The sequence below is a fragment of the Vavraia culicis genome, assembly GCF_000192795.1.
Source record: "Vavraia culicis subsp. floridensis unplaced genomic scaffold supercont1.76, whole genome shotgun sequence".
NCBI lineage: Eukaryota > Fungi > Microsporidia > Pleistophoridae > Vavraia > Vavraia culicis.
In genome coordinates, this window is record NW_007360679.1 from 4,831 (window position 1) to 15,186 (window position 10,356).

General features: G+C 42.0%; 8 protein-coding genes across 8 annotated transcripts; 6 read left to right on the forward strand and 2 right to left on the reverse strand.

Annotated features, from left to right (window-relative positions):
• Nucleotides 1-676: 676 nt before the first annotated feature.
• On the forward strand, nt 677-1,143 carry VCUG_02566 (uncharacterized protein; the record flags this gene model as incomplete). Its single annotated transcript, XM_008077382.1, has 1 exon — nt 677-1,143. The coding sequence occupies one exon, from the start codon at nt 677-679 to the stop codon at nt 1,067-1,069; it is 393 nt and encodes a 130-aa protein (XP_008075573.1). The 3' UTR covers nt 1,070-1,143.
• A 437-nt stretch (nt 1,144-1,580) lies between these two features.
• VCUG_02567 (uncharacterized protein) lies at nt 1,581-1,987 on the forward strand (the record flags this gene model as incomplete). Its single annotated transcript, XM_008077383.1, has 1 exon — nt 1,581-1,987. One exon carries the CDS (start codon nt 1,581-1,583, stop codon nt 1,926-1,928), a length of 348 nt encoding a protein of 115 aa, XP_008075574.1. The 3' UTR covers nt 1,929-1,987.
• Nucleotides 1,988-2,414: 427 nt separating this feature from the next.
• VCUG_02568 (uncharacterized protein) lies at nt 2,415-3,333 on the reverse strand. The gene has a single exon (XM_008077384.1). It carries the CDS (start codon nt 3,159-3,161, stop codon nt 2,556-2,558), a length of 606 nt encoding a protein of 201 aa, XP_008075575.1. The 5' UTR covers nt 3,162-3,333; the 3' UTR covers nt 2,415-2,555.
• Nucleotides 3,334-4,480: 1,147 nt separating this feature from the next.
• On the forward strand, nt 4,481-5,467 carry VCUG_02569 (uncharacterized protein; the record flags this gene model as incomplete). The annotated part of the gene is made up of 1 exon (XM_008077385.1): nt 4,481-5,467. The coding sequence occupies one exon, from the start codon at nt 4,481-4,483 to the stop codon at nt 5,465-5,467; it is 987 nt and encodes a 328-aa protein (XP_008075576.1).
• Nucleotides 5,468-6,192: 725 nt separating this feature from the next.
• Nucleotides 6,193-7,387, forward strand: VCUG_02570 (uncharacterized protein). The gene has a single exon (XM_008077386.1). It carries the CDS (start codon nt 6,289-6,291, stop codon nt 7,219-7,221), a length of 933 nt encoding a protein of 310 aa, XP_008075577.1. The 5' UTR covers nt 6,193-6,288; the 3' UTR covers nt 7,222-7,387.
• A 155-nt stretch (nt 7,388-7,542) lies between these two features.
• On the reverse strand, nt 7,543-7,983 carry VCUG_02571 (uncharacterized protein; the record flags this gene model as incomplete). The annotated part of the gene is made up of 1 exon (XM_008077387.1): nt 7,543-7,983. One exon carries the CDS (start codon nt 7,981-7,983, stop codon nt 7,543-7,545), a length of 441 nt encoding a protein of 146 aa, XP_008075578.1.
• Nucleotides 7,984-8,007: 24 nt separating this feature from the next.
• VCUG_02572 (uncharacterized protein) lies at nt 8,008-9,020 on the forward strand (the record flags this gene model as incomplete). Its single annotated transcript, XM_008077388.1, has 1 exon — nt 8,008-9,020. One exon carries the CDS (start codon nt 8,008-8,010, stop codon nt 8,749-8,751), a length of 744 nt encoding a protein of 247 aa, XP_008075579.1. The 3' UTR covers nt 8,752-9,020.
• A 539-nt stretch (nt 9,021-9,559) lies between these two features.
• VCUG_02573 (uncharacterized protein) lies at nt 9,560-9,976 on the forward strand (the record flags this gene model as incomplete). Its single annotated transcript, XM_008077389.1, has 1 exon — nt 9,560-9,976. The coding sequence occupies one exon, from the start codon at nt 9,560-9,562 to the stop codon at nt 9,938-9,940; it is 381 nt and encodes a 126-aa protein (XP_008075580.1). The 3' UTR covers nt 9,941-9,976.
• Between the last annotated feature and the right edge of the window lie 380 nt (nt 9,977-10,356).

Here is a 10,356-nt window from a genome sequence, read left to right on the forward strand (position 1 = left end):
CCATCTTTATGTTAGCAAATCAATATGGATGATGTGAAAGGTACCATGTTACGAGTAGGTGGCACCAGACACTCCGATGTTGTTGGAAACAAAGCTAAAAAGAATCAAGGATATGTAAATTCAGGAACTTCAAAACAGAAATGAAGATAAATCTGAGAAGAACGAACATCCAATGAAATACTTCACATTGATCTAAAATTCTCTGTATTATAAGATTTAAGTTACTTAATAACATAGCTAGTCTCAATATTTATTTAAAGAGTACAGAAAGATGTAAGAATGTTAAATATTTGTACCATCAAGCTCCATAGAATATATTTTCTCATAAAAAGCTGATTTGATGCAATGACTTGCAGACAATTTTGGAAGCACCCGTCGTGAAGGGGATTGGTGAAGCATCGTGATACCAAAAGAAAAAAGCCTATCACAAATTTTGGGAGTGCTGATTGCGCAGTGCACGCCGGGATATCATTGAAGTACCATCAGCGGGTCAAGATGGAAACACATAGCAGCACAGCGTATTGTTCAATAATCAGGCAACTCTAGCAATTAACGTTTCGGTATGTTACATAACTGTTCTACTTCTCCTTACCGTTTCTCTGCCATGAACATTTTCATCGCACTCGTTTAAATTTCTGCCCCTTTTGTTCATCATTTCTCTCCCCCCTTCGTGAAGATGAGTACCGCCCAACAGCCATCATTCCCATCGTACATTACGATCCTGCACAAAATACAAGTGCTTGAGGAGCAACGCAACCATCCCCTTAAGCAGAGCAAGCTTGACGTACTGCACGCCATGCTTGCACTTAGCAAACTAAAAAGCACGCACGATGCGATCAAAGTGATCAATGATACGGCATCAGAGTTGCAAGCTGTTTATGAAAGGCTGTGTGGCAACTTGAATGCACAGATTGATCGTGTTGTGGACGACGAAGTGGTTAAGAAAGTGCGAAGCAATCCTAAGATGAAGTACAGGAAACGAGCTGAAGAATTGCTCAGGAAAAGGGCACAGGGCAGGAAGGTTGTACTTAACACGCGAAAGACGAGGACAAACAAATTTAACAGATAGTATGGTTTAGCGGTAGGTTGTTGTTTATGCACCAATAAGTTTAGTATGCAAAATAAAATTGATTACGCGGAATAAGTTTATAACTGATAATGTCCTTTGATGATCCGCCAAGGAATGGACAGCCGCGTGTTAAAGCATTGTTCATGAAAGAACTCCATACATGTTATGGATCACGTACATAAAACTTTCATCGTTTTCCTAAAAAATTATGAATTAAATTTATGTCACATCACAGGCCTTCCCAATAGCAATTTCAGCGTTCTAGAACTGATAACACAGCATGCTCTTCCTACCAATCACACACTGTGCCTGTCTTCGTCTCTATTCCAGATTTAACTCTTTTACCACCAAAATTGTAAATCACGATAAATCATACGTTCATCACTTCTTTATTTTACTTTGCTACATCCCTGCTAAATCCGAATAAATTTTCGTGCGCTGTCGCACGAAGAGAAATAAACAACTCGCAGCGAAAAAAAGAATTTTAAATTTTTTTAGCCCCAAGTAAAAAATGCAGTACGATTTGCACTATCTCCAGGCATACAACACAGAATATGAACAGCCCACCCCCGCACACATCAACGCCCTACTTGTCCGCATATCCAAACTACCCCTCAAAAAGCACGAGAACACCAAATTAGCGGTTCTTCCTGCACCGATAGCCGTATTACCGCTCAAGAACTGCGTGGTATCGAAGCAAAAGAGTAAATGGCAGTTGTTTGCGGAACGGAGGGGTATCAGGAAGAAGAAGTGTAGGGAGGTGTATGACGAGAAGAACGACACTTTCCTGCCCAGGTATGGACGGTTTGGTGTTAATAAGGTAAAGAAAAGAATGCCCAGGGAAGAGGAGAACGGTTAATGTAGTAGAAAACGCTCAAATACTGTACGGAGCAGCATATTAAATTATTTATTCCTATAGTAGTTCTTTTTGCAATTGTATTCGTATTTACTACGTTTACCATGTCCAAAAGCGTGCAATCCGCACTCCTCCACCCCACAAATACTACAAAATAAAACCAATCACCCCATCTAGTGCTGCTTACATCCACAATCATTTTAATATCATTTTCAAAAAACATTTTACGGCACAAATCATTATTTTCTGTACTAAGAACGATCTTCTCGTTGCTCTACTCGTCATCATTTTGCAATTGCCTAGCCCAACACGATACAACGCATGAACAGTATTTATTATTTTTAGCCCCTCGTCCTGCATCTCATTCCCTGGCACGTTAAATCGTGCCAATCCGTTTTCACTCTCCTCGTACCGCATCGCTATTACTGCCCTTTATGTCAGCAATAAGTAAAGCATTTTCCCAGAACAATAATAATAAATTTTTACCATGCTCCTTTAATGTCTTGTATACATTCCTTCTCCTACACATGTAATATACCAACACTGTTCCGCTCTTAATACTAGTTCCAATACCAATCCATAATATTATTATAATCCTGTTTTTCTTCATCTCCCATTCCTTCACACCCTCTAATACTCATCAATCACCTTAGCCCTCCTCTCCAACCATGGCATCAGCACGTAGCCCACCCTCATCCTGTCCATACACACCCCATTTCCTCTCAAAAAGTACACCACAAGAAACCCGCAGCCCATCAACACCACAAAGCACGTAACCACATTCAAATTGCACACACCGTGCAAAACAGCGAACAGCACAAAAAACACGAATTCGTTCCGATTACCGCCGTACACACAGCCACTGATCCATGCACAGTGGTGTGAGCGTTCATCATAGCACCGATCGCACAGCATGCAGTGGTGGGTGGTGCTGTACCTGAGCTGATGGCACAGCGTGCATACGCCTTGTACGTGCTTGTTGAGCGGTATGTACTCGTGCGTGCGCATTGCTTTGATGTAGTAGTACAGCGATACGCTGAGCAGATACAGCGATAGCACGCTGTATGTGCGTGTGCATATGTAAAGGTTTGTGATGTAGTACAGGGCTGTTATTGTTATGAGGGACAGCTCGAGCACCTTTATGGTGCGTTTTAGGATTGATTCTATGAGCATGGCGTGCACAGCACGCCATCTTTTGTACGCGCCCCCTTTTTGGTACGTGATCTGGTAGGTCATCGGAAGTAGGAGGAACAAATCAGAAAAAGCGCCATTAATTATTTGTATGGAGAATGACGTGGAGTGCAATGCTGGTGTTGGTGCGTGGTTGTGATGTTTTGGTTGTGGTGTGCGGTATGAGTAGGTAATAAATAGCAGTGAACGGATTTGACGGGTGGTTGAACCATAAAATAATTGGGGTGCGCAAAATATGCAAAAAACAGTTAATAAATGCGTAAAATAACAACGGCATTACGGTGCACTACTCCTCTCAATCAATCTTATTTTCTAGTTGTAATCGTGCGGTACGAAGAGATCGTTGTAAAGGAATGATCTGATAGGTGCTCCAATATTTGGTATTGAGTGTTTTACCAGTACCTTTTAAAATTTATGTTTATTACTTTATTGGTGCATCACTCCTAATTTTATACTATTAATTGCCATTTAAGCGAAACATCACTTTCATGAGTAACACGTGTTTTTGCGAAAAACTGTTTTTTAATTCCAGAAATTGTGGCACAAAAAGGGAAGGGCTCTCGTACGCTCATTTTAAAAAACGAAGAATACGAAAACGTGCAGCAATGACGAGCAATCATCACTCTGCAGTAGTAGGCCAGTGCCGTAACAAACTCAGTACTATAATTTATTAGCACGGCAGTTATTGATGCCAATCCTTATTACCGGTACTAATCTTTTATAATAAATCACAATCCCATTGTAAGTCACCAATTCTTCTCCTCCTCGATTTAAAATTTTTTATTTTTTTACGATAAGCAAGTCATGAGGTGATACGTGAGCATCAAAAGAACGCTGTGCAATAAGAAGCATTTTTACGTACAGCAGCTAATCACATAAAATGTGATATTTAGTGACGTACTGATTGCATCAGCAGGTGTTGTAGGGAATGATTGGTCATTGTGGTAAAGCGGGTGGTGTATGATACGATGATTGCGGTGTTTTGTGTTTACCGTGGCAGTAGAATGATAGATTGGCATGGGATGTACCATTATTTTAATATTTTACTATTTTAATATTTTAATATTTTAATATTCAATTATTTTAATATTCTAATATTTTACTATTCTAATATTTTACTATTTTATTATTTCTTTATTTCAATACTCTTCTTTTTCTTATTACAAACCAACAAATAACAAATACTAAATAATTAATGCTAAACCAAACCAACAAATAATTAATAACAAGTATAAAATAACAAAGTACTACGTCACGTAAAATTCCCTACAAATCACAGTGCTCTCCTTAACTGTTCTTATCGCCCGCTCATATCAATCATAATCTTGTATAAAAAGAGAGAAAATCATAGAAAGGCAGAGAACATGAACGATACTCAATCATATATCATTAATGGCACATCCAATGATAAAGATAGATATAACGTACACAAATGCATGAGGATAGCACTTGCGAATGCGGATCGTTGTGTTAGGAAGAGGGAGAGTAACGTGGTGTGGAGGATGTGGAGCATGATGATGCTAGGATGTGGAAATGGGGAAAGTGTGTTTAGGGGGGTGTGTAGGGTTGGAAGTGTTTTTGGATTTGTGGACTGTGAATGCGAGCTGGTGTTTATGGGTAGGGAGGTACGGAACAGGGAGGTACGGTATGCGCGTATTGACGATGTTGGGCTGTACATGGGCGGTATGAACGGCATGACCGATCACGTGAACGACCGTTTGATCAATCGCATGAATCATACCGGCCGTACCAACCATGTTGATACGGTGGAGCGTATGGCAGGTGCTGAAGAGTACGGCAGGAAGTACGCACATGCAAACGGTGACAGGTACGAAAACAGGGAGGACTACCAGAGCATGTACAAGCCGTACGATCTACCGGTTCAGTACGATGCAAAGGACCGGTACGAGCAGCAGTACTACGATGCAAAGGGCAGTGCAGTACCGGCAGAGTATGCGTACGACGAGTACGCCGTGCCGTACGATACGTACAGGCAGTACGCGTACCACTCATTCAACACGTACGCCAATGAGAACTACCCGAACTATGCCGATGAGTACACGTACAAGGACGAGTGCCCCAATACGGAGGAGTACGACAGCTACTACTACGAGAAGGGGAGTGATCACTCGTACGAGGGTAAGCGTGAGTTTAAGAACCAGGAATGTGCGCATTGTGGCACAAGGGTCACATCGCTGTGGCGTAAGTTACACGGTGACACGGTGTGCAATGCATGTGGGCTGTACTACAAGATACACGGGATTAGACGGCCTGAGACTTTGAAGGGGAACAAGGTGCGGAGAAGGAAGAGGATACCTAAGAAGAAGGGGCATTACGAGAGTGTTCAATAAATGTGCTGTTTTTATGCATTGAATAGTTTTATTTAATTTTATTTAATTTTATTTATGCGGTACTCGTAGCAGAGCAGTACCCGCAATGTTTATAAATGCTTGTGCCTCCGCGTATTAACCAATCTCTTCTAGCAACCCTGCTCGTAGCACCTCCCTGATAACACGTACACCACTTCTCGCCGTTCATTACCACACACGTACTACCGCGCTGTTGAAGAACAAATGAACACGTCCTATGACGCGCTACCGTTATAAAATAGGTCATTGGTCCAGCTGGGCATAAAAGGTACGATAAGTACGCATGAATGGTACCATATGGTGTTTTAGCGTGCGGTACCGTTGAGGCGCCTATATCGATGTTTAATGCTAAATATTTTAATTTTTGTAATTATGCATAAATAGAATAAAGAATAATGCATGAATAGCGCACTGCGTATCACAGCCATATCAGCAGCATGCGCAGAAAAGCATCAAGAAAAGAAAGCGTTCGCAACAATTTGAAGAGCATCATACGTGTTTTACATGCCAGTACGGTGGTGATAGCATTTTATGACAGAGTTAGTAATGCGGAGTAATGCGGAGTAACAAAGTAATGCGGAGGTAACCCTAACATTCCCTAACCCTCTAACCAATGCACTCCTAACCCTCTAACCATCCTCAAATCCTCATCACCACTCTAACCCTGATAAGTTTTAAATCACCATACTAAACACCCTCCCCTCCTCCACCAATATAAAACACTCCCTTCTCCACAGCCATCCCTTCACTCAATAACATTCCTTGATCACTGAAACATAAAGCATTTATTATGCAAGCACGGGATGGAGAGGATGTACGGGCACAACGATATTACAAGCGGGTATGAGAAGCATTTTGGGAGTGGTAGGGATGAGGATAAGATATGTGGACAGGTGTTCGGGGTGCATGTTGTTGAAGGGAATGGTACAGAGCGGGGTGATGGTGTGATGATGAGCGGTATTGATGATGTAATGATATGTACGTATAATAATGAGATTGGTAATAGAAATAGCAGAGGTACTGTTAATATTAATAATATTGCTTACGATAATTTCACCAATAATAATCTCATTAACCCTAACCTCATTACCAACACTAACCTAAATATTAACTATGATCAGGTTAATTCGCACAGCACTGCTACCCTTCATGATACGCATCAGGTGCCGTACACGTACGGTATGATGAGTGGCACGGCTAGCAATGGCATGGTCAACGGTGCAATTGGTGATTGCATCGTTAATACGCATGGATACGATGAGTATGGCGGCATGATTGATGATAGGATTGGTAGCAATTTTAACTTTGATAATAATTTTAGCAGAGCTGGTAACAATCTCAGTTTTGATAGAAATGATAATAATTTTAACTTTGATAGAAATAGCACAGCCCTTACACCGCTGCAAATGCTCACCATGTCATGGCACCCTTCCGTACAAACGCCCTTTCCATCTATGACTAACACCCTGTACAAAAGACCATCACCCGTACAATCATCAAACCGTGGGCACGTATCACGTGAGATGAAGAAAAGAATGAAGAAGTGCACGAAGATGAGCAGAAAGAAAGCGGATGCTTGGTGTGCACACTGCAATACGAGGGAGACATCGCTGTGGAGGAGATTAAATGGCAGGTTTGTTTGCAATGCATGTGGACTGTATTATAAGATGCATGGGGTGGTACGGCCTACGTTCATGAAGAGGGAGAATATTAGGAGGAGGAGGAAGAAGAGATAGCAATAGAGGGGTTGTAATAGAGGGGTTGCAATAGAGGGGTTGCAGAAATGGCAGAAGTACTGACAGTACAAATATTATTAGAACGGTAGGATTGTAATATAGCACCAATATAATAAATAATGCACCGCTGCTAGGGGTACAGTAAAATATAAAAATGTGATTAAAGAACTATTTAATATAATACGTGCATTAACGCGGTATGAAGGGGGTTAGTGCCGACGTGTCGTACTGTATTAGCACTACACGCTCCACAAATATTACATCATGCACGCTACACCAGCCTGGTTCTACCCCACTGTACAAATATCAAACCCATACCTTCTACTTATGGTACACCCATTTCGTATCGCGTGGTGACTTGTTCCTCTTAAACACCGTGTAAAAATAATTATCGGGCGGCTTGCTCTTCTTCTTGGCATCACTCAGCATGCTCAAAATAGCAATAACTACCATCTCAAGTGTCATTGCAGGTGACCAGTCATCATGCAGTACCGATATACAAATGTGTCCATTGGTATAAACATGCTCATTCTCCGGTATATTCTTGATGAACACTGCCGTTGGCGGATCGATCGGATAGTTATCATTGATTTCTATCTTGAGGGTAAATATTTCACCGGAATAGATCGTGCTGGGTGCACCGTACACATCAAGGATTAGTGTTGTGTTGTTGTGTGTGACCAACTTGAAATGGGCTGGCATGCTGTTTTTGAGGTTCTTTACCTCTTTGAGGAAGCGCACGTTCATTTTGTTGAGCTTCATAAGAAAAAAAAATGGAGAAGGGGCATGAACAGAATTAAAGAGCAAAAGGAGAAGAAACGGGGGAGGGAGACAAATGAAACGGAAAATGGCAGGAAAGGGAAGGATGAGCATGACGAGGACGTATCGGTTGAGAAGAATACTGAAGCGAGAAACGGTAGCAAAAGAAAAAGCACGGAGAAGAAAGTAAACGAGATGAAAAGGAAGAGGGAAAGCGGGCACAACACTGAAAAAGAAAATACGTCATCAAAAAATGGAAGACGTGCGATAAAGCATGAAATGATGATCGGTGATGCAAACCATACGGAGAGCAACCCTGACACAGAAGACAGTGATAAGCACAACGGAAATGAGGCGATGATCAGCACCGTTCGTGTAACGCACGGTGCATTAACACAGGCGGTGTACACCAAGAACGTACGATTTTTGATCAATTTTACGTATTTGGATGAGCAGTCCAAAATAGGGGAATTGACCGATCTGTCCAGGCAGTGCAAGGTTGATTTACTGCTTTTTCTTTTTAGCACGGTGAAGAAAGGCATTGTTGTGGAACTGCTCGATCTTGTCGTTCTATTGCTGCGCAGCAGCAGGGAATTGCTGTACGACAGGACATACAAGGGTGTGGTACAGGACGTGGTGAAGTACCTCAAGGAGTACTCCTTGGAGTACAACAAGGTTGTTTATTTGAAAGGTAGGTTGAGCTGTTTGAGGAGGGACAGGAGGGGAAAGGAAAGGGCAATGGTAGAGCAGAATGAGAATGAACTGGGGTGATAGAAAAGCGGTGCACATTTGATAAAGAACGTGGTAGAATGCTTTTTGTTTTGGATCGGCTTACTCAGATGAAGTTGATGATCTTTTACGGTTTATGTTTATTCTTTTCGGTCTGTGTTCCGTTGCTTTCATGTTTTGCGCATTTACCACACATCGTTATTCTCCCTCCACTTTTGTTCATCATACCTTCCCACGCCGTTTCTGTCCTTTCAAACAGTTTCGCTAATTAAACACTTCTGATCATGAAATGTTTCACACAAAAGGCCTTTCATTCATTATGCAGCAATGTGGTAGCGTAAACAATGCTAGAATTGTTTCCTCTTGCTCAGTGATTCTTAACCGATCCTCATCATCTGTAGCACTGATTGCAGCACATAGCGTAATCAATGCAGTGCTGTATGCACGGCATCAAAGGACCGCCCTTCGCTACGCCATACCCTACGTGTTGTAGCACCGCTCACCAGTTCATCGTTAAAAATTGTTAATTTTGCTGTTGTACGGGCTTTTATGCAAGGGTGTCCAATACTTCACCCACACCAGTACTAAACCATGATTAAACCGAACATTAAATTATCATGCTCCCGCGATGTCCCATCCCCTCCATTTCTCGGTGCCATGCCGCGCACACCAAGCAATTATCAGATACACCTCCAATCCGCATCACTGCCCCATCAAACACCATCCATCGCACAGTCCCGTTTCATCCTCATACACACCGTTTCATCCTCTGACCGTTTCATCTTTCCAATCATAATTGGAACAATCACACACTGAAAAAACTATAAAAGCACGAAGAAATAAAAATTACATGTCAGAACATCCCGAAGCATCAAAACATGACGATGAAGAAGAACAGCAACAAAGCTCAGGAACATCGTTCCTCAAGGTTATACTTGTACTTCTGTTCATTGTGGCAGGGCTCGTAGTCCTGGGTATCGTTGCATATTTCATTTATAACGCATACGTTGGCGGCGAGTCCAAGAAAGGAACGGAGCTGAAGGACCTGGGCGGATTCAAGGCAGAGTCTAATTTCGCACCAGGCAGTGATAAACAGTCTAAGGAAGAGAAAGATGGAGAAGAAGAGAGCGGCTCCAAGAAAAAGAAGAAGGGCACCTCGTTGAGAGAAGGACTTGAGATGAGGAACTCCCAAATGATAATGGCTAATAAAGAGGTGCCCTTGGCAGCATGATGAAAATAAAAGTATTAAACGCTTATGGATTGTTCATTTTTTAAAACTGTTTATGCGTCATCGGTGCGCATTTATAACGGGCGTTGCTTTGTATCGGGCCATAGGACATTCAGAACTGGCATTAAGACCGGTGTGCGGCAGTAAAGAAATAGAAGAGAAGATGCATGAATAACAAGTACAGCGCATTAACGGTACACGGAACAGTACCATAAACAAGGAATGAGAAGAGAAGATGCATGAACGAACAACTGCTACTAACACATGGTTCGCTTGCTGATTCAATGCTACACATTGCATCGCTGCCTCGATCGTAAAAACGAGACAGGTACTCACCTGGCAGGCAATCGTGTACATAAAAAGGCTCGTGGCATAAATCAAGATCCAAAGATATTCACCGATTTATAGTGACGGGTACG

Excerpts from the sequence above, each read along its gene's own strand:
- VCUG_02568 (XM_008077384.1), bottom strand. The coding sequence starts at position 3,161 with ATGACCTACCAGATCACGTACCAAAAAGGGGGCGCGTACAAAAGATGG.
- VCUG_02570 (XM_008077386.1), top strand. The coding sequence starts at position 6,289 with ATGGAGAGGATGTACGGGCACAACGATATTACAAGCGGGTATGAGAAG.